At 42.5% G+C, this 22,777-nt stretch overlaps 2 protein-coding genes across 4 annotated transcripts in view; one reads left to right on the top strand and one right to left on the bottom strand.

The window, feature by feature from the left end:
• Positions 1-1,431: 1,431 nt before the first annotated feature.
• LOC148651810 (LIM/homeobox protein Lhx8-like) lies at positions 1,432-9,276 on the top strand. Its single transcript, XM_088597981.1, has 9 exons — positions 1,432-2,038; positions 3,071-3,154; positions 3,494-3,649; positions 4,289-4,410; positions 5,399-5,619; positions 5,812-5,915; positions 6,349-6,444; positions 8,044-8,227; positions 8,889-9,276. The coding sequence occupies exons 1-9, from the start codon at positions 1,955-1,957 to the stop codon at positions 8,963-8,965; spliced, it is 1,128 nt and encodes a 375-aa protein (XP_088454107.1). The 5' UTR covers positions 1,432-1,954; the 3' UTR covers positions 8,966-9,276.
• slc44a5b (solute carrier family 44 member 5b) overlaps positions 6,589-22,777 on the bottom strand; it is a 105,727-nt gene continuing 89,538 nt past the window's right edge. For 2 of the 3 annotated variants that reach the window (XM_088597980.1, XM_088597978.1), the window contains exons 12-22: positions 22,563-22,662; positions 22,100-22,192; positions 21,512-21,599; positions 20,428-20,690; positions 18,417-18,511; positions 17,975-18,078; positions 16,898-16,971; positions 16,547-16,617; positions 16,077-16,165; positions 15,298-15,382; positions 6,589-12,032 (exon numbers count right to left, since the gene is read on the bottom strand). In XM_088597980.1, the coding sequence (XP_088454106.1) occupies positions 11,920-12,032; positions 15,298-15,382; positions 16,077-16,165; positions 16,547-16,617; positions 16,898-16,971; positions 17,975-18,078; positions 18,417-18,511; positions 20,428-20,690; positions 21,512-21,599; positions 22,100-22,192; positions 22,563-22,662 (1,175 nt within the window). In that variant the 3' untranslated portion in view covers positions 6,589-11,919. Of the gene's footprint in view, positions 12,033-12,695; positions 14,369-15,297; positions 15,383-16,076; positions 16,166-16,546; positions 16,618-16,897; positions 16,972-17,974; positions 18,079-18,416; positions 18,512-20,427; positions 20,691-21,511; positions 21,600-22,099; positions 22,193-22,562; positions 22,663-22,777 lie in introns of those variants that run through there. The other variant, XM_088597979.1, reaches the window with a different exon arrangement.

Raw genomic sequence — 22,777 nt, 5'->3', positions numbered from 1 at the left:
AAAAACTGACTGAAATAATTTCATTTAGAATGATTTATGTCAACATAATAATGACAAGGAAGCAGACATTCTACACTCACAATGACACCTTTTATGTCGGTTTGTTCACAAAAAACACCCAATTTTTCTACCACGTTGTATGGAGGTGGTGTTACAGTACGCTGCAGATTCATTGAGATGAAACATTCTCTGCAAGTGTGTTTATAGGTCAAAACTAAGAACAAAAAATGAATACAATGTATTTAATGTTTTTTCCACTGGTAGCCTGTTTCGCTTTCACAATAAGATTTTGCTTAAACAACAAGCCTCAGAAGACATTTCAATAAAACTGGAAGGAACGCATTGCTACTTAAAATATTTGGGATACTTTCATTATAATTGTCAACACATTTTGCTGTGTAGGATTAATACCAACGATGATCTTAACCAACAGAACGTTGTATATAACGATTATATAGTATACTGGTACTGTATATATAATAAATAAATAACACATATCAGTTTGATACCTAATTATTTACTCATACTTTAGACGTCTCGTCGTGTTTTAAATCTGTATAACGAAATCGAATGAAATATAATAGCTTACAACATATTTATTTATTTTTCTATAGTACCTTCCAAGACTGACACGTTATTTTACTTTGTGAATACTAATATATTACTGAACACGTAAGAAAAACAAACCTGAACAGAAAAGGCTTTGCAAGACCGACTGTCATTGATTGAAATATCCCTTCAGATCCTTAAGACACACATGGCCGCTCAGAACCTCGTGCATCATCTCAGGAATCGTGTCAAGGTTGTACTTTTCGACGCGAGAAGTTGAAGGTTAAGAAAAACAATGAATATTAAAAAAAAACGAAACTTACGACGCTCTTTATACATCTCCAGTCTTTCGGTGGAACTGTATTTCTCACTTTCGGGGCGCTCGAGTGGCTGAGAATTAACCAGAAGTAAACGCGTCGCGCTTGGGTATGTGGTTCCTAAACACGTTTCTAACTCCGCTCCACAGATACGTGCCCGAACGGGAGCAGAAAAGGGAGTTCAGGTGTGACAGCTGTCAATCAAACTGTGGGGGTATTTGAAACAATTACTACAATGCTAAAAACAAACCCGCGTTCTTTATTGTGTGCTCGACACGCAGCGCCTTAAGCCGGTCTTTATTCAATCGCTTAGGGTTTCTCCAAATCTCCTCAGCATCAGTGAGTTCCATTAGCGCTGATGCTATATTGGTATCCCGAGGTACCACTTAGCAAGTGCAGGTGGTTGGTTGGTTGACAATAAACTAAAAACCTCGCCAGTTTATCTTGTCATCCAGATGCTACGGGTTAATCTTAATGGGAGAGGTTTTAAGGATCGTTTGCGCCTTTGCGAGATGAAACGTTGAATGTTGTTTTTTTGTTTTGTTCAGGATTCAGTTCAGGGGTGGATAACGACAAGAATCGGAAGCAGTGTGCAGGCTCGGCAGAGCTGGTTTTAATTGTTCGTGTTTCTTTTTTCTCTTTTTTTTTTTACCTTTGGGCGGTGCAGAGCAAAGATGAAACATGAGCGCTCTCTTTAAGTGTTCGCACGAGCCTGCCAACTGATGAGAGATAAAAGTCAGTCAAAAAAAGTTATTGTGGTAATTCTGACGTTGGTCTCATAACCATGTTCCTCGTACAACCACCAAACACATCCATAGGCGTGTATCAGACGAGGAGGTGCGGCCAAAAACGCCAGGAAAACACTGAGGGGGAAAAAAAAAGTTCCTCCCTGCCGAAAACAAAACTTTTTACGAGAGTATGGGCTTTAGGCAAACTGTAAAATGGGACTCCAGGAGTAACTTGCTGGTCTTCGTGGATCGGGAGAAATAACGCGATTGGGAATCGTCTCGGGATTTCTACACGGGGGGTTAACCTTGTGTTTGGGGGTGGTGGGGGGGGCATGTACGACAGTCGAGTCTGAAAGTAAAATGTACTGGAAAGGTGAACAAATGCTTGTGTGTAGCAAAGCAGAAGATAAAGGAAATGCCCTGAATGCAGTCTCAAGCGAGACGGTAAGTGGAAACGTTTCTTCCCCCCGCATGACTTGGGCTGCTCTTGAATGCCTAAGACCGATCTTGGGGTTCTTTATTGTTTTGTGATTTCATATGCCTCCGAAAACTTGCTTCTTTTCGGAAAACCTCGTGTTTTCGAGCCTTAATGTTACTGTTCTCTGTAGACTCCCCATAGGTGTTTACACCTCATAGATTTACACGTCTATGCTGTATTGGATTAATCGTTTATAAAGAGGGTAGGGTGGGTATTTTGCGGGCTGTTAGTTAAAATAACTCTTTTTCCTGTAAGGTACGCATAGGCAGTATCTGAGACACTGCTGCTATAAACATGTTGTCTCTGAGGATTCTGTGCCTTTAAAAAAAGGGTCCGTATTTCGATTTAACGAGTACGTGCACACAATTATCAGCCACAAACACCGAAAACTGTTTTCCATTTGGAAAAGATCAGTTTGAATCACCTGCAGCTGTAATTGTTGCCTGTTAAAACGAGGGAGACGGCTTTTCAGTTTAAATTCCCAATATTTCCTTCAAATTAGCAATGGAAGACGCACCCTGTTAAATCTGGAGTAATTAGTCCTCGAGAAGCTTATTAAAACCCTTCACCTTTGGGTTACCCTTTTCAAAGACGTTTGGGGCAAACGCTGCTCTTTTAATTGCTGTTATTAAAAAATCAATTCCCTTTTCCAACTGACTCCAAACTGGTTTTGATTGACACCAGAAATTGATACTTTGGGGACTAAACCTTTGTGTTAACCAGTTCCGAGTCCCGAATGCAGATCTTAACAGAATAATACACGGAGGATAAGCATTAACTTCGAGTGGCTTCTGTTTTTGTAAGCAAGGGGTAGAATATTTACTTACTACATGACATCTTAATCGTCGCTGAGGTTGTCATGGTGAAAAGGCAAGTGGATGTTATTTATGGGCTGTTACGCAGAGGTTAAAAGGCTGCTCGAATCATTAAGGTTTGTGTTCGTAGTTCTCCTGGGTGAAGCGCTGTAAAAACTGTTTCCCCGCTTTTTTTTGTTTTAGTTTCTCGTCATGTCTGAAGATTGCGAAGGGGCAGCCACCGGGTCTTTCGGTCGATGTAGGAAACCCAGGACGGAAACTGAGCTGGTAAAAGTTTTTGTGCCACCGTCGGACGCGTTAAATGCACAGCGTTTCTAATGGCTAAGGACTATAACTTCACCTGCGATGTGCTGCCTTTTCCACCTGCGGTCAATGGCTAAATCGGCAATTTAAAACTGTCGTTTTCAGCTGCTGTTCTAATTCTCCATAAACATATTACTATGAAATAAGCTTCCCACCCCCCCGGTTATTTGCGACGTCTCATGAAAATGGAAGTTTTTTTTTGTGACAAACGTGTTTAGAGTCTAAATGTTCGGACTGAAACCTAGAATGTATTTTGTGCTTAATTGATTTGTTTCATGAATGCTCTCTCGCCGTGTCACTCAGAGCACGCCCGAGGAGATCTTTGAGGACGATTCCTGTTCCCAGTCCTCCTCGCTGTCGCCCTCGTCCTCGCCGCAGGCGATGACTTCGGCCTCTCTTTTGGGAAAAAGCATTTGCACCAGCTGCGGTCTGGAGATAGTTGATAAATACCTGCTTAAGGTAAGACAATGGAGGCGCATGTGTACTTGACGCGCGCCTTCGCGTTACTCGCACTTGTGAAAGTTTTGCACACCTGGCCGGGCGCGTTAGAGTCTGGAAACGTCGGAAGCGAAGAGATGGATTTTATGTCTTAAAGGGGAAAAAAAAACAGGCGCTTGTTCGAAAATTGAACCCGGTGATTCTTTCTTCGATATGTATTGGTTTAAAATTACTTTCTTCCATTGCGCTTAGAAATTATGGAAGATAAAGGCGAGTTCCGAATTCAAAATGACCCTTTGCTGCTTGAGTTTTGTTGCTTAATCTTAAAACCTAATAGCAATGCTTTCAAATGGGGTTCACGGTGTTGTCGAAAACGGTTTTGCACACAATCCCGCAGGTATTAAAGTAACTGTTGATCGGGGTTTTCAATGATTCAGAAATATCCTAGCATAAATGGCTTTACTTACGCCAAAGGGGTGTGTATATATATATGTTACGTGGGTTTCCCCAGACTTGTATTGACTCGTTTTTAAATGTGTTGTTCGTGAAACGCGTGCAAGTGGATTGTGAATGCAAGTGTGCCGAGAAGGACGGAAAAAGGCGTGTAAAAATCCACGCGAGACGCGCTGTTAAGTCCCTTTGTTTTCCTCCAATATTTAGGTAAATGACTTGTGCTGGCACGTGAGGTGTTTGTCTTGCAGCGTGTGCAGGACGTCGCTCGGCAGACACACCAGCTGCTACATCAAAGAGAAGGAAGTGTTCTGCAAACTGGACTATTTCAGGTAGACAAGACAGTAGCTGCGTTTCTAGGTATTTAAAGTCTTCACAGTTTTCCGCATTCACATAGACGATAATCACTGTATCTTGTTTTTTTGCGGCTGCTCTTGACTAGTTACATCCCATTCTAACCTCTGTTCGTGCCGTTTCGGTTTTTCTGACTCTGTTTTAGTCTAGGTTTTGTTTCATGGGGAGATTACCTGCAGTGACAATGACCAATATAATAGTTATTAGAACCTTTTTAATTCAGCCTTGGTTGACCTTAACACTTAAGACGGGAGCAAATGTGGGTCAATAGCCTTGTCATGTGTGGTCATAAATTCTCCAGATTGCCGAGCTTAAATAGCATGCAGTACACCATTAAAAATTGCATGTACAATAAATTCAAATTTAGGTAATTGCTAAGCACAGACCATCTATGCCAGAGTCAAACAGCTGTAATAAAATAGCCATATTGTAAACCAAAGGGAAACTGTTTAATATTTACTCTGGCTTGTCTCCAACTTTAGAGCTGGAATAATTCTCTTTAGAGCTTCCATAGTTCGGCTTTCCAAAATAATGATGGAGAATAAGCTTGCGATGACTAATAACAAAAGTAGTATGCCTAATTCGAGATGTACATGGTATTTTCTTACCACATTGTTCTAGGAAGCAATGCTTTTTTTTTATTGTAACCCTACCTAGGTCAGTGTAGTGGGTAAGTCTCTGGGCTCATGCCTGGGAGGTGGCAGGTTCAAGTCTCTGCTGTAGAACGTCTTGCTCATGGGACGACAGTGGTACTTGTGGGTACATGGGGGACCAGCACTGCTGGGGGGTGGTCACCCCTGGATGGAGCACTTGTCCAGCACTGGGGAGTTGGTCTCTCAATGCTGCCGAGACCAGAGTGAGCTGGTGTGGCTTCGGGTACGGACTTGAACAACTGAGGGCAGCCGTTGTGTGGGCATTGCGCACGCCAGTGTTGGGTTTTAATCCCGATCTTTCTGCCCCGGGCAGGCGATATGGGACCCGTTGTGCCCGCTGCGGTAGAAACATACACTCGACAGACTGGGTTCGCCGAGCAAAGGGGAATGTGTATCACCTGGCGTGCTTCGCCTGCTTCTCCTGCAAGAGACAGCTGTCCACTGGGGAGGAGTTTGCTTTGGTGGAAGAAAAAGTTCTCTGCAGGACGCATTACGACTGCATGTTGGATAATCTCAAGCGCGCAGTAGAAAATGGTAAGAGGACTCAAGTGAGTAAATAAACCAGAGTGAGAAGATCTTTTTAAATAGCTGCAAGGAGGTAAAATCTAGTTTTTTTTTTGAAGACTTAACTTAAAGAAATAACGCAGGGGGATCTGTTCAGTGTTTGAGTGTTTTGCTCTTTGCACGTCCGGAAAGCAGTCCTCGCTGAACTGTTTGTAACCGCAGGAAGTGGTGTAAATGTAGAAGGAGCGATGCCTACGGAACAGGAAGTCAACCAACCCAAACCGGCCAAGAGAGCTCGGACCAGCTTCACAGCGGACCAGCTCCAGGTAGACCCGGCCGGCTCCTCTGTCCCGGAGGTTAAAAAAAACCAACCCTGAAACTGACCTTTTCTACTTGCACGTAAATGGATATTCTTGTGGTGGTGTTGGAAGTTTGTCAAATAATCTTGGTGCTTGCTGGTAGTTACTAATCCATCGTTAAATCTCCAGATGTCCTTTGTAGAACACCTTCATGATGGTGGGGAATATAGGGTGACCTTTTTTTTAAAACATTTTTTTTATCTAGATGTGAGAAACTGACTTAAGTCCTGAACAATGAATTCTCCAGTAATATTCAAAAGATGGGCTGTGCTGTTATCCTGTGGTCTCATGGACTGCGGTCCTAAGAGTGCTACTGTTTGTAGACCATCGTCGTACCAACCACTTGCTTGTTCAAGGTTTCCTCTGGTTAAAGCCTCTGTCAATGTGTGTGTTGGTATAGGTGATGCAAGCCCAGTTTGCTCAGGACAACAACCCGGATGCACAAACTCTTCAGAAGTTAGCAGAAAGAACAGGCCTCAGTAGACGAGTAATACAGGTAGGACCGTCCTTGCTGTCCGTCATGAGACCATGGTCGAGAAAGTGACTGGTCTTTGGCCTCAAATTCACTTGTACTTGCCTCCGCATTGACATGGGGGGGGATTGTTGGCATGTAATGAATAAACGGCACCAGTTTTCAAAGTGCTTAAAAAATATTACTTTATTTTATATAGCACCTTTTTAAAAGGTGGCTTCTTAAAACACTTTACAGGATGACAAATGAAAAAGACACAAGATGTGCACAATGAGAGGAGATGGGCAGAGGTACTGGAGATAGGAGCCAAGGGGGTAAATAACCAGTTAAGTAAAGAAAATTGTTTGGGACAAACATTGAACTAGTGTAGTCTCATGAATGGATCTAGGACTGCTTACTTTGCTTTTGGAAGTCAAATATGAACTAAATTCACACTGGTTGCATTTAAAGAAGTCCATTTTTTTGTGCTGGAAGAATGCATATCTGTCTGCATTCCTGCTAGCTGAGAATAAAAAAGATGAAGGGTTAATTACTGTGGCCCATTTATCATACCACGGCTCCTTCAAAACCTTCTGATTCCCCAAACGTGCACATTCTTGCATTGCGAAACGTCTTGTGAAAAATGAAACTCCAATGTGACAAACTTGTCTATACTTAAAAGTTGGACCATTAAACAAAGGATCGCGTTTGCACCAAGTATTCTTGTAAAACCGGACTTACTCAGTGCAACAATTTCAACATTGATAAACTAATGTTCTGCTCCAAGGTGACGTAAGCTATGATTATCCTAAAATCCAGGTTCAAATTTTACCATTTTAAAAATGCATATGAAGTTGAGCTGGTTATCATCTTTTGATTGTTAGAGCTTTGCATTTTCAGCTGGGGCCTCATCTGAGTTTCCTAAAGCTGTAAGTCTCTTCCAACTGCATTTGTTCAGTTTTTTAGAATCTATCTGTGCTTGTGCTCTAAATTCAGGCAGTAAAAAGTAGTGCTTGAGATTGGAAATGATTGTATGTCTTTGAAATTGACCTTGAGATGTATAACGTTTTTCTCACTGTAGTCTAATTTGTCATCTGCCCATTTACTGAAAAGTCAGTTTCATAGAATAAGACAACTATGCTTGTAGGTAGGTTCCTGCATGATGTGCCAGTCATTTGTTTACTTTCCTTTTTGTTATTGTATAGTGATGCATCAATTGCAAAATACTTTTTTAATAAAGCTAAAGTACAATAATGCTCATCTTTTTTGGAATTGGGGGGGAGGAATGAAAGTGGTAAAATGCATTTCCACAAATTAAAAATAGGAATGAGCTGATGAAATTTCTTCATGGCTTTGTCTTGGACAATAACAGCTTTGAAGTGCCGTTTCTTTCTCTCTCACCCTCTCAAGTGGTCACGTTTTCACCCCGCAAGTTCGCGGTGCACAATGCCTCTTTCCCAAAAAAAACGCTCACAAAGGCCTTTTGTTTTTGTATCTGCTTTGTAGCGGATGCTTTCGCTGTTCTCGAACGAGTCTTTTGATATCTTCTCCGTGCGGCTGGGTTGGGGGGGGGGGGCGGCGTCGTGTTGCCACGATTATCCTGTTTTTTTTTATATTATTAATCTGGACTTGTTTGCTTTCTAGGTTTGGTTCCAGAACTGTAGAGCTCGTCACAAGAAGCATGTGAGCCCTAACCATTCTTCCACAGCCCCGGTGTCCACAATGCAGCCCTCCCGCCTCTCTCCTCCGATGATGGAGGAACTGCAGTACTCAGCCTATGTCCCGCCAGATGGCCCTATGCTGACTGCTTTGCACTCCTATATGGATGGTGAGTAGAACAGGTTGTGCGGACCTATACCAGTCTGGCAGTAAGAGCAGGGCAAGAGGTGCCCTGGGGGATCAGCGTGGCACTTCTGTATACGCTTTACGGCCGCACAATATTTGAGCTAACCTCTTTGAGGTGTGTGTGTGTGTGTGTGTGTGTGTGTGTGTGTGTGTGTGTGTGTGTGTGTGTGTGTGTGTGTGTGTGTGTGGGGGGGGGGTGTTCACGCCCTTCTGCTAGAACACCACAAGCACATTTATTTTAAGGAGGAACACTGATGTCATCCATGTGAAATGGGTGTTCTGAAAAGCTGTAGTCGAAAAGCAATGTGGAACCCAGTACTTCGGCTGCCTGGGCCCAAAATAGGATCTGAGCCGGGAAGATGGCTTTTACAGGCCCGTGCACCCCCTTCTTGTAAGTGCAAAGGAACTGGTGGGTTATTTTAACAAACAGAAGCTGGATTGTTTTGGGGGGGGTTTAAATGTGGAGTGCTTCATTTGTGCACGGTGGTGGTTATTTTCCTCTGAGCTGACACGCAGATGGTGGCTTCCCAGGGTGCCCGGGAGCGAGGCAGCCAGTGGGGTTGTTTCTGCGGCGCAGCCGAGGTGCTTTGGGTCTTTGTACAAACTGAGGGACTGATGGACTTGCCCCGGTTCTGTCTTCACAGCTCATTCTCCGTCATCCCTGATCTTTCCGCCCTTGCTGCCTCACTCCATGGCACAGCTGCCCATTAGCCATGCCTGATCCAGTTACTCTGCAGGAGAAGCCCTGCTCCGTATTCAGGTCGGAACCATGTGGAAATGCATGATGGATCCTTACCGTTTAGAAAGCTGTATGTTACACAAACATATGCAAATGCCTTCCATTGTTAGTCGAGTGCCACAAGAACTCCCGAGAGGGCCGCTGGCACCAACAATCTCGATTTCTTGTCGTAAAACTGGTATCTGTAAAACTTTTTAATATATATGGTTGAATAATTCATGTTCTATTATTTATTTCCTGTATGTGACTGAGCACTTTGTTTTAAAATAAATCTAAAAGATTCATTGTGGAAACTGTCTGGATCTGTGTTTGCATGGAGCTTTTTGGTCTCTTTTGAGCAGTGCATGTGGTGCCTTTTAGCCCAGGACTGGGAGATGATTTGAATTCCTTTAAAGGTTGTTAATTTTGGGCTTTTGAAAAACTGATTCTTTTGAAATGGGAAGAGCAATTTTCTTGCAGCAGTTCTCTACCTTATACCTTGAAAATCAGAAAAGAGGTCTATCTAGCATGCTTGTTGAACCAGAGTTTTTTTTTTTACCCGTTTGTCCTGTGGAGACCTCTTAGTTTTTAAATGTGTTAATTTATTACGTTTTAGTATTTTAATGGAATAATTTGTTGCTTTCTCTCAGAACTAGTGAGAGGCACAACATATGTAAGTGCTGAACTTCTGAAACCACAAGGAAGTCTCAATGCTAAAATGGACTACTCCACATAAATTGTACTTTTGGTTGAAAAACTTTTCTGGGGATGTACAGTATTTTGGGTCAGATTTGTGCTTCTCTTAAACTAATCCCTGAAGGGGCCAAGGTCTTGGGTATTGTCCAGCCTTTTGTAAGGGGGGTGCGTGTACTGTCCAGACTGCAATAGTCAGGACAGACATGGACAGCGGTAATGGTTTAAACTCTGATAATGTATTTCCCCAGCTTTGAGGTGCAGGACAGTAAAGCTTTTAAGTATTGGAAACCTTTCTGCAAGTGTATTGAAGAAAGTTGTACTTGTGACTACTTGCCGAATGTGGTTAACCAAAAGTTATTTTTCCTCTGGGAGGCTTGATGTACAGTATAATCCATCTATCCTTTCATTTAGATCTTGCCTTGGTAAAAAAAACTTCAGAGCTCGTATGATGGACAGAATGGGTAAAAAAAAAAACTTGGCCAACGAGGATGTTAGAAATAGTTTTTCAGACTTTTCACAGGCCAATGACATGGTCAAGACCAGGCACTCAAGTATCAATGCACCAGTTTGGGAGTGTGAGCAACGTTCTTCAAGCAGTTAAGAGAAACGTCTATTTACAGTTGCATTTGAATCATCAGTTGGTTGACACCCCCCCGCTCTGTAGTTTTAAGAATTTCACATTTCAACAATGTTAAGATGTTAAATGTAACATCTACCCAAACCTTTATACCAATACAAACATTTCTCTCTTGAAATGGCAAGTGCAAGTCTGTGCATGTCACTGTTGCTGAAGGTTATACTGTAGCACTGGTGCAGCCCTGTGGAATCCGTTTTTGTCTTGGATCTACAGCCCATTAATTTCTCTGCAACCACAAGCAGCACTCGGCAGAATGTACGTGCACCACTCATTATGATTATCACAATGGAAATTCAGTATACTGTATTTCAGAAACGCTTTTTAGAAAGCGGACTTTCTAAAGGCTTCTGCAAACTATTGTTCAAAACCTGCAGTTGGCAAATAAGTGGAAAGCACAGAAGTCCACAATGTGACGCATCAAATATTTCTCAGGTCTGCCTAAACAATTTAGTTATTCTTTGCAAATACATTACCATTCTTTGGTATGATGCTCTGTGATGTTTGAGAGGATTAACGGTAGAATCCCATTAATAGCACATTCCTTAAGTTGTTGTTACGCTTGCCTCAACAGTGTAGTATGGTTTAACAAAGCAGTCACTGCAGACATTTGCTACTGGGTTGCAATGTAATTTCATGGCACCCATGTAATGTTATTCAGGTTAAGGTGCGTTTTAAAAGCCTGGATGAAAACTCCCACTTCAGCTTTAAAAAACATGACCAACTTTTAGATGTTCCAGGATTGTACCAAGACCTGTAAGCAGTTACTAGCTCAACCAGTCTTAAGCAGCTCTTTGCTGAAGGATTTTAAATTCTGTAATGGGCTCAACATACAGCAGGATGCGTAACTAAATCTCTTCCCAATCATTTATTCATTGAGGTTAAAGCTATGCTTTGGAATAGTGGGCTTCTTTCTGTGCAGGGGAGCGGTAGTTTAAGCGCTCAGGTGATCAATTGAGCTTACAGCTCCACCTAGTGGACATTTAAAATATGAAAGAGCCGATATACTTCAAGGGAAAGAATGTGTAATTGATTAGTGAATGTTTGTTCAGATAATTCTAATCACGTGTATAAATGTGCACTTTATTCACTTTAAGTCATCACCAAAGTGGCTTAATGATTTGTCAAGGTGTATGAAATATTAACTGTCAGTATTTTTGGCAGTCCCTTATTGTATCCTTCCCAGTGTCATATACTTGAAATTGTATCCCAGAGACAAATGGCTCCTCTTGGATGGCTTGTATGCTTGTTGTGTATAAATAGAGGTTAGTAATAGTTTCTCAAATTCAGGTCAAGATGGTAGTATACATAAAAATCCAAGCTTTTTTTTGCAGAAACATACTATGTAGAAAACATATACTGTGAATTTTCAACCACAATAGCAGCAGCTATTGGGTACGTGACATCACCCTAAAACAGTATAAATACCAATGATGGTGCATGGATAGAATAAGTTTCCCTTGATATAATTGCATAGTTTTGTAGATTGCATAAACTGGTGTGTGAAATTACTGGCAGGTGTGTGTAACTTGTCCCAGGAATTACAAGTGCCATACTATATATATATAACCTTCCTTGTAAGGCAGGAAGTCTTGTGTTTTAGTAGAAACCTTTTCCAGGATATATTTTAAGGACTGCTGAGCTTTCTTCTTTTATTGAATTTGTTCAGGATCTTCTTTAAAGAGCTGCTCATGTGATAGGGCCTGGCTGGAGACCCATCGTTTCTCTCCAGGTCTTCCACTGGGGAATAGGAAGGCAAGGAGATTACAGCAGGAACGAGGAAGAAACCACCTGTCTTGCCATTATGCCTCCTGGGGAAAGTCCCAGATTTGGAATAGGCTGATCTATGAAAATATACAGCTGGAGTGTTTGCCTGGTCAAGTTAGGTTAGTGGCCCCACTCACTTGATCCTATATCATGTTAAATTTGTGTCTGGTAGGAGATAAGGCCATTTTTGTTCACTTTTTATGGATGTTTCAACACTTATAATAGTCGGTGTGAGAGAAGAAGGGACACCTGTATGTATAGATGCATGTTTGTGTGCAAAAGATTACAGAGGGCATAGGATGGAAAACCTTCTCGAGTTCAATATAGTCTGGGAAAGACCCCAGCCTGCCCAGACAGGTGGATCCTGATCCTGGACATGTGATGGACATGGGAGCAATGACTGACCCCATGCCCCTGAGAATGGAGAAACTGGAAGAAGGCCTTCCCCGGGTTTGAAGATGGCCACGTTCACTTATAACCAGAAGGATCGACAGCATCCTCAATTAGGATCTAACTGAATCCTACAGTGTTATCTCTAGGTGCCCCAGTGAGCCATCTGGAATACAGCGGTGTACCATCACAAGTGACAAGGCTGCTGGAGAATGGTGGAGTCATGAGGGTCCTGAACTGCAGCACCAGTTTTAAAGTGGTGGAATTTATTTTAAAAAAATTGTTCACATTTTCACTCCATTTTTACAAAAGAAATTTCACCCTATTACAAAGACGTTAAATACCCCCCCAAAAAAAAACTTACAAAAAAACAAGTATATAATAGTGTTATAAAAATGTAGCACTTTTTTATGTACCACTCTAGTACAAAATTACCAAAAATGGCTTTGACATCCTTTTATAAACTGTATTCAAAAAGGTGTTCAGCGTTAGATCCAAAAAGTTTTTCTTACCTAGGCACATTAACTAGAAAATGCAGTTTGTCTATTAGTCAATTCCTGAAACACAGCAGGCTCTATTCAGATCTTATGCTTTGCACTGGCTTAAACATTTATGTCTCAACTAAAGACCATAGGTAATCTGCCAGCTGGCACTAACGTTTTAGGTGAAATAAGGGTTTTTGTCAAAAATAATGTATCTGTAAACCTGAAATGTACAGTATTCCTAGCTAATACAGTAATAAAAGGAAATATGCAACCAAAATTTAGCTTTACACTAGTTGTATACAGGTGATTACACTGTCAACAACAAATGACAAAACATCCCTTGCAAAAAATAACTTTTTGAAAGCCCTTAATGCTAAACAAAGTACAGGTCTATATTACAATGAATTGCTTAACTTCTAAAATATAAGATTCAGCAGCTAACTGATCTTTTTCTTCCTTACTGGAACTCGGTACAGTATTTGGATATTTGGATTTCAATACTGCTTTGCTAAGACAGGTTGGTGTCTTATCTGATGCCACAAGCTCCAGCCTCTTCAAACTACACTAAACTAGGCTATGCCAGTGCATCACCGTCTCCCCTGCCTCTACCTCTTGATTGAACACAGATGTGTTCATTTGCATTTGTGTATTAAATTCCATGGGGTCCTTACCCACAATTCCCAACTTTGTCCCACAATTAAGAATACTAATCAGATCTCCCTCGTTCTATTCCTCCCAACCCTAGTATCTTGCTGGCTTTCAATCAGCTGGACTTGCACTTGCTTAATTGAACCCTAAATCTGATTGATTAGATCTCTTAAACCATGCTGCTCCTGAAGGAAAAGGTGACGTTTCCAAGCCATTTATGATTTCTTAGCAGTAAAGTAACAGTCGCAGAACTGAAAACAATTCATAAAAGCGTCATTAGTAAATCAATTCAATTGGGAGTTCAATTAAATCAAGGGCTCAGCTGAAACAAAAACCTGCAGACGGCGAGAAACACCCAGATTTGGTAATTGCTGCTATTAAGGCAAGGCATATATCCCAGCAGCAAGCAGTGCGGAGTGTAGTCTGTCGATGACAATGGAGTACATAAAAAGGCAAAAGTATCAGCACCCCAGAAAGATAAGACATGAATAGAGCCATATATTTCTCCAAGTGGAGCTGTCCATTTACAACCGGCTCCTGCTAGTTCATATTAACATTAAATTCAGCCAATGAACAGCACAGCCAAGTCTCAGCCACAAGTTACTTAAAGCATGCTAAGATCACAAATACTGTAAGTAAAGCTATTTCAGGTAAAGCCTTGCAATAGAAGCAGTTAGCCTGTAGCCTTTTTGGGGCTTTGCTCGTTTTTCCCCAGGATTCTGTGCAAGCCGGGAGACATGAAGTAAGGCTTAGAGGGCGTTCCGTCATTTCTCTCAAGGTCTTCACCTAACGCGGGGTCCCCCACAGAGAAACCAGCACATTCCCGGCCACCAGAAGAGAGAAGAGGGAAACGAGAGGGACAGGAGTTAGGCGATCCCAAAGCCCAGCGCCGACAGGAGGATCAGGGTTGACACCAACACAGCGAGAGCAGCACGGCGACATGTGAGAGCCTGACCCAGTGCTTCCTCCCAGCAAAAGCAGGGTGGATAACGGGGGATCTCAGACTCGCTCTCGGGGTGCTCTAGTCTTATCTGATCTTTGTCCGCGTGAGCTCTCCGTTCTATACAGTAGTTGCTGTACAGTAATTTCATTGCCTGCACAGCGGTTTTACTGGTGACCAGACTCTGAGGTGTGTTGGAGGAAACCACCTGGAAAGAATGTGTGGACTAAATAACTGTATAAGACCTTAAGAAAACTCCAACATGGCTATTAAATTTATACAGTTTAACTGGGAACAAAATCCTAGGGTTTTGGGGGAAAAAAGGATTAGAATACACTAGGCCACCCATGAATAGAGTCTGAGACCCCTAAAGGACACACCAGCAACACAGGATAGTGACTTTCGATCGTTAGATTTCTCTGAACTAGAAGCCATTAAGATTTAAGACGTGAACAAACAGCAGGGACAGCCACTCTGAGCAAAGATGTTAAACACATTTTTTCCACAGCCATATCAAGAATAGCTTCTAACGTGATAAAAAACATTCATTTATCATCTTAAAAGCTGAACAACAGTACAATAGTTACCCAGACAAATAATTCTGGGTGAAGGATGTCAAGTATAAAGCTAAACATCTGGGGGGAAACCAGTCATTCTGGTTATTGTCCAAGTGACGAGAAGCATTTTGCTTGTTCTTGAAAACAGAGCTGCACATAGCGCACTGATAATGCACGACAATGATAACTCGGTAAAATAACTAATGATCTGTACTCACAGAAACACAGGAAGAGGGTGTCCACACACATTGCATAGACGCTGAAAAAGCCATGTGCAATCAGATAGGAGCCAAATATCACTGTCTGCACAGGGGCAAAAAGAAACACAGATCAACCTGATTGGTTTGAAGGGATTATTTTTTCAATTGTCAGTCTCCATGCACAAGATCCACTACATTAAAAGAACCTTTCTTCTAAATCTCAGATCTTTACCTAAAGCTAAAGGCTAAGGCTGCTTTTTTGGGGGCATTTTTTGGCCTCGGGGTTTCTGAACACTGAATGTTTTTGGAGCAGCAGCACAAAATCTTTGGATAAGCAGATAAAAACACTTGCAGGCAGGGTATATCACGGTGGTTCAGTCCTGATTGTGTATGGCCAGTATGCTCAGAGGTTTTCATTCCAGATGAGATGTAAAAAACTCACATCAGCCTGTTACTGCCTTATTTGGACCAAGTGAACATCAGGGTTGCTTTAAAGAAAACTAGAAAACCAGAAGACACACATACATCAATCTTCCCAAACTCAGACAGGACACCCCTACTTTGTTTTAAACACAAAATTGTATATTTCATCTTGATGAGAAGACCTTCTAAGTCTGATCTCCCTGAACTCTGATTACAAGGACCAAACAGGCTCCTACTGGCTCCTGTTCCCATGTGGACCTCAAAGCAGAGCAGATGGCAGGGATGGACTGAAGTGGACCATGAATTGCTTTATCTGGAGTTTGGCGTTTCCTCCCCACTGCCATTATGAATGAGCCATCGAGTGCTTTACTCACCAGCAGTGGCACCCAGTAATAGTTCAGCGATGGCACTTCTCCTTCAAATATAGGTATTTTATGTGTGAAGAAAAAGAAGGCAAGTACACCTACAAAACAAAAGTTTTTACATCTTAACAGTGTGAGTCTATCATAAGCCTTTTGGAAAAGCATAGAGGAACACTCTCTGGTTCAGGAACATCAGGAACACAAAATGTATACGGAGAGGCACAACAAATGCTATTGTTTCCTGTACTCATTGTTGCATTTTAATGCCTGTTAGCATAAACTCAAGTCACTGTAGTTTAATTACCTTTATACTGCCATTCATAGATATTCACCAATGACCACTGCTGATATTTTTCAAAAAGATCTAGTTAGATAAGAATGCAATGCCACCTCAATATTTAATCTGTGATTTTACTCAAGGTCTACTCAATTGTGTCTTCAGAAAACACTTGTCTAGGAAACTTGTATAGGACAAAACTCACCAACACTTCCTGCAATTAGAACTTTCCCCAGGAAGAGCAAAAAGTCTGTGACCTCATCTAATACTGCAACTCTGTTGAAAAGAAAGCAGGGATAGATCACACACACTGAGTTAGCTGTCCACGCACACAGGTGTCCACAGATGGGCTTGGCCAGATCTGAGGCATCAGTGCAGAGCAGTGCTCAGGTCCGAGTGTCTCCTGACTGGAAGACAGTGGCACCTAATCCTAGGTGAGACAGCTCTTGCGCTCTTGAGAAGAGTATTCACTCAGATTGCTCCTGCAGCACTCTCTCGGAAACAAGTTTGTGCGCAATGTACTTCTCTGGTTGAATAAACAAGAAAAAGATCTTACCTGACAACATTCCTCATCAACAAAAAGAAAGCCTCTTTGGCTGATGTGCAGAAATTTTTGCCGTATACCGCAATCTGAAATGAAAAACCACAAACCTGATTCATAAATTCCATGTTGGAAATTAAAAAATTTAAATAACGAAACATTTTGGCAGACGTCTTTTACTTTTCCTTTTGCTTTTCAGTGTGAACTAAATCTCTGTGGGATCCTATTTAACTTGCTGGCAGAGTTCTCTTCAGATATTTATACATGAACATCCAACTGTACCTTGTCAGAAAGCACTTTATTCCCAGTAAAGCCTGCAGCACCTGTGAACCTTTTCCTTTTTTAATTTTTTATTTTATTTTAGAGAACAAAACAAAACCATTTTACATATGAACAACCATTATACAGCCTTACATTACAGGCACAAATTCTGTGAGCCTTTCCTTGTGCAAAACACCAGCCAATGCAGGACACACATGCAGGGACGAATCTCAGACATAAACAAATATATGCGAGTACAAATAGATCCAGGCACTTTGTATTTTTTTATTACTATGCTTGTGTAGAGACTTATGAAACAGAGGCTAAAGGATTAGCACAAAAACTCTCTTTTCAGAGGTGAAACACTGTCCTCAATATGAGCTTCAGAAAAAACAAAGTTGAGCAGAAATGCTTCCATTTATCTCCTGTATTATATACTGGAAGTAACAATTTGATTTCATTTTCTGCCTGTATGGGAGAGAAAGCTGCAACTACCAAAAAAACAAGGACTGGGGAGAATTCTACTTTTTTAATAGAATCACCCGTGATCCATGTGTGATAAATAGAACGTTTTAATTAGTTAAATTATTCTTTCCCTCAATTTGAGGAAAGGCAGTTGAGGCTCCTTGGGAAGAACAGACAAAGAAGAAGTCTAACACTCCACTGTTTGTCCTAGCCCTGCTCCGTACAAGGCCTCCAGACACCTTGAACTTTATCTCCCCCCCTGCGGTTTGAAACAAGCCTTTCCCTCTTTGCTGAAGAAAATCTAAAATGCTAATGATGGCCCCCATGTGAGCCTTCAATGTGACATTAATGACTCTTCCCACTCACCATTATGTATGCGTTCCTGTTCATGAATTTAATGAAATGCTCCAAACACCAGAAGCAGCATTTTAGACAGCACAGGAGGAATCTGGCAAAGCTGTTCTGCGCACCTGAAAAATATCCACAATTTATTGAGTCAGGGTGATATTGCAGAATGATCGCTTGATTATTGATCTCACTTCGAAGGACACAGGAGCCGAACTCCTAAGTATTTATTCCCGAAAAAACAACGAATATTAACAAAGTCCAGTACTGTTAATAAAGCCTTTGTTCCATGCTTGTGCTGGAATTAGTTAGCATTTGTGTTTGATCAAGGAAAATAACCTTTTTTTAAAAGAAAGCACTTTTAACTTTTGACTTGATCGTTTTGCTAGTATCTTCTCGCTCGGTCATCTCTTTTTTTTCGTATCCTGTACATGTGGAATGAGTAAGCCAGAACAAGGCAGACCTTTGATCTTGTGATCCAGGTACTCCAGGACGATTCGGATCAGCTGGACAATGGCCAGAATCAGGGAGCCAAACGCCAGAGAGCCTGTGTGATATCTGGGACAAACACAAGCACAAAAGTGTTGAACCACTACTGGCTACTCAAAGCACTTTGGAGAGGAAGTAAACACAGCTTTTACTTTAACACAATCTTTCTCAGCCTCTTCAGCACACCTCCCGTCTCCCCACTCACATCACTCTCCAGAGCATATTATTATTACTATTATAAATAAACCTTATTTCAGCATCGAGTCCGAGTGGGCCTGAAGCACATAAACACTTTATACTGGCGGGACGTGATGACACAGACACACAGACCTATTATTCTGCTGCAATCAGAAATTCTCAGTTTTTGTTTTTCATGTCAGTCAAACCTGAAGAACATAACTTGCCCCCTCCAAAAGTTTCACCTGCACAAGCCTAAGAACGAGTTTTCTGTCTTATGTTTATCTACCAAAGGGGAAACAACAGTTTGGTTCACCAATTTGGTTACTCCACACAACTACTCTATGTAGCAAGTATAAACAAGATTTTACCCATTTTTTTTATTTTTCCCCGCTATGTGGCCTTTTTCAAAATTACACAGCACACCTGTAAGTGTCTGAAGGCGCCCAGCTCTCTTGTGGTGCTTACCAGCTGAGAAATGCAGCCTTAACACTTGCCGGCTCGAGTAGAAACACAAAGGGTAACCCTGCCACGGGCATTTTCATTCAGCATTTTTCTGGAAATCCGATAAAAAAAAAACAGGGATCGATCGCTTATTATTTTGCGTCGATGATCCTCACAGCCCACGGCTCTGACAAAGAACAGTTCACCACATGGACACAAGAGGGCACTCAAGAGCTTGCACTCTAGTCTGGATACCCCCCCAGCTTTTTACCTGGGGGCTGTTTCTCACTGGTTTCACCTGCATTACCCTCCAGTCTGTATCTCACAAACCTCTGCTGCAGCTGGGGCTGACATGCTGTACAAAGGAAACTGGGAATGGTCTCACAGTGGAACACTGAAAAGAGTATGAGTGAAACAGAGATAGATGGCTGGGACAAAATAAATCTGAATAACAATAATACCTCGTATTTATTTATCGCTTTTCATCCTAAAGGAGCTCTCAAAGCTCTTCAGATACAGGTATCCACAAACATATCCTATGGATATATCTTCTCTCCCTGTCTGTGTGTCTCTGTCTCCATGGAGAAAAGCTGGGGTATGCGAAAAGACGAATTCCTAATGCAAGAAATTGTATAGGGCTAATAAAGAAACATTATCACATTATTATCATCTGTCACTGAAGTGCTCCCCCCACCTGGGTAACTTGTGGCAGTCATTCTGCACCAGCTGCCCCACTACACGCCCGATCAGGTGGAGATGTGAGAAACTGCTTCAGAAGTTGAATTAAGGGGGAACTTTAGGGCAGCTGTACTGTTCAAATACAAAGTGCAATTTACCCAGAATTCCAGGATTAACATCGCTGCATGTGGGACCTCAAAAGACCGAACAGCGAGGATCTCGGTTTCAAGCTTCATCCAAAGTATAGCAGCTCCTGCAGCACAGTGTGACCAGCGACCATACTGGGACATTTGGAAATGATGGTCCTGAGGTAAGAGTGCCACCTACTGGTCCAACACCCCCACCCACAGCGGCAACACTGTTTACTTCTGGAGGTCTCCCATCCCAGCACAGGCCAGGCCAGGTTCAGCCTTGGTTATCGTGCTTGGATGGCTAGGGGGAAGAAACGCACGCACCGGAATAAAGCTGTAGGCGTTGGTTTAAAAGACAAATAAGGAAGGCAGCGTTGGGGAAAACGGTACTCTGGGAGGAACTGGTAGAGGAGCTAGAAACAGGTTTCTGGTGTGTCTCCTACACCAGCAAACAAATGCAGGTGTGCTGTGCTTTGCATCGGACACGTGGGGACTCTGGCTGGCTCTACAGTAAAGTCTGGGCGCTATGGCTGGCAGGGGTGGGGCAGGCGGTACCTTATTGCTCTGCCGAAGGAGGAGAAGAGTGGGCAGGCCGGGATGTCAGCTGGCTTCCTCAGGGCCCAGTAGTAGGAGGCGAAGGCGCCCGCGAGGGTGCACTGGCCCAGGGCGATGACGAAGTTCACCAGCCACAGGAACACCAGCAGGTTGCACAGCTGCAGCACCAGGATGTACTTGTGGTAGAGGCTCTCGCCGCCGTAGAAGGCAAAGGTGCACTGTGAGCCCGGGCACACCTTGGTGACGTTCGTTTTATTGAAGATCTGGAATGCAAGCACACGCATGCACACACACACACACGCATGTGTATGGTTAGGGCCCGTGCCAACTGCTGCCATCGAAAGACGCGGAACAGAGCAAGGACTCCCTGTGGAAAAGACCCTGTCAGGCACAGTAATACCGGGAGATGTGTGCCCGCAGGAGGAATCTACGAATCAAGGACTTAGACTGAATTTGAAAATCTCTTGGAAAATGTACGGTTTTTATGAGAAATATTAGGGATCGTACATGTCCTTTAAGCTCAGGTTTGTCTCCCTATTAAGAGCAGCTGGATCACAGGACATCACCCACTTTTCGTGCCCCCAAATGAATGATGCCGTCTGTTCCTCCTCCTTATCTAAAACTGTAATTGACAAGACTGCATGGGCGGCACTCTCACTTGTGGCTCCAGTGACAGGGCCCAGCGAGAGCAGTTTGCTGTCCCTGGTAAGAGCAGGCCAGTGGCCAGTGGCCCCCAGTCCTGGTCCTGTTGACCCACAACACCTGACGCCTGACTTGATCTAGGAAGTTGATTCAACTGAATATTTGCATTTTGTATCTAGTAACAAGTTTGGGACTTTATTTCACTTACAAAACACAACTAAGCCCCAACATGTTTAAGAGCTGGGAACAACAGTTCAAATTATTATAATTATTATTATAGTCGTTAAGGGCTTGACTGTGTAACGGAGGGCTCATCTAGAAATAAAGCCAACAGGCGTGAGGGTCACCAGGACCGGAATTGCTATAGAGGTTTACATTGGATAGGCTCCATATCCTGTAGTGGGACAGCAGCAAAACCTGAGGAAAGAGGTGAAAAACTTACTTCCGGGTTACAGGTGAGGTTGGCATACATGCAGTTGGGTTGTGCGGGCATCACTTTGTAGACCGGCTCGCCTGAGGAGGCCAGGAAGCTTCGAACAGCGCAGGTCAAGGTGAGATACCGCAGTAGAGAGATGCAACACTTAAGCCTGAAACAGCACCTGACATGCACAGAGCTGATCATCTTATAATGGAAACAAATATAAAACAATCCTAAAGGTCTTAGTTATACTTTATATGTGTTTGGCCTATCAAAGTTTATCAAACAGCGCCATCTACCGGTGACAGCCTTGCACTCATCGTATTTACTGTAAGTCCCCAGTTTACAAACATTTGCACACTCTGCTTCTCCATGAGTTTCACCTCAAACAGCGGCATTCTCTTTCTCTTGTTCAGAAAACCCGCCAATCACTTTCTATCAATTCTCGAGTGCCTGTTCATGCTGAGCACCATCTCAGACTCGCTCCCTCACTTCTTGGGTTGTTCTATTAAGGCACGGTAGAATCAGAGGAGAGCTGAAAAAATGAATAGCACATACAGTAAGTCAACAAAAGGACCATAATGCCATGTGTCTCTGGCTGCAAGAGGATACACAGCTGTAACAGCCCAGTAGGAGATGCAGACAGCGATGAGGAATAAGGTGATGATGGGATAGAAGAGAGTCGACATGATGTATCCGATGGCCCTGGAAGGTAACGGAGAAGCACTGAGTTAGCGGCCTTCCCCACACTGTGATGAACCACTGTGAACTGCCAGCGATATACTGTATTAAACTGGATCACAGACTTCCATTACTTGAGTAAGCAAATGTTACCTAGCCATTCTAGAGTTCACTTCTAGCCCAGGGTCAAATAAGATACAATTTTCAAATGCAAAAGGTCCTCCTATCACAATAGGGACACTGGGCTTTGTGAACCGTTCTTTATTCAAAAGGCAGTACCCATGCTCCTATGCAAAATGCATGTGACATGCAGGCGCATAAGAAATGTTCCGTTTGCCTGATTCAGTTTTTATGAGGTTAATCTTGTCATCTAAAAGTGGAGAAAAGAACTTACTTGCTTCCTTCTCTGAGCAAAGCAATTGCAATGCGGACTCTGTTCCTCAAGAATATTAGCACCAAAATTATTATCACTTCGACGATGCAGAGAAACACCACTACAAAAGAAAGAGAGAATATTAAGTCATGGTGAAGGGCACTTCATATCACAAAAAAAAAAACCATGAATAAGGCTAAAGTTCTCAGAGTGAGCAGTCTCCCAGGATTCAGATG

Source organism: Lepisosteus platostomus, chromosome 11 (assembly GCF_059453375.1).
Source record: "Lepisosteus platostomus isolate fLepPlt1 chromosome 11, fLepPlt1.hap1, whole genome shotgun sequence".
NCBI lineage: Eukaryota > Metazoa > Chordata > Actinopteri > Semionotiformes > Lepisosteidae > Lepisosteus > Lepisosteus platostomus.
The sequence above is the reverse complement of the archived record's forward strand: the minus strand, read 5'-3'. Positions and strand labels throughout refer to the sequence as shown.

Excerpts from the sequence above, each read along its gene's own strand:
- LOC148651810 (XM_088597981.1), top strand. The coding sequence starts at position 1,955 with ATGTACTGGAAAGGTGAACAAATGCTTGTGTGTAGCAAAGCAGAAGAT. Across the intron at positions 5,916-6,348 it reads TCACAGCGGACCAGCTCCAG|GTGATGCAAGCCCAGTTTGC; the intron begins GTAGACCCGGCC and ends GTGTTGGTATAG. Across the intron at positions 6,445-8,043 it reads TCAGTAGACGAGTAATACAG|GTTTGGTTCCAGAACTGTAG; the intron begins GTAGGACCGTCC and ends TTTGCTTTCTAG.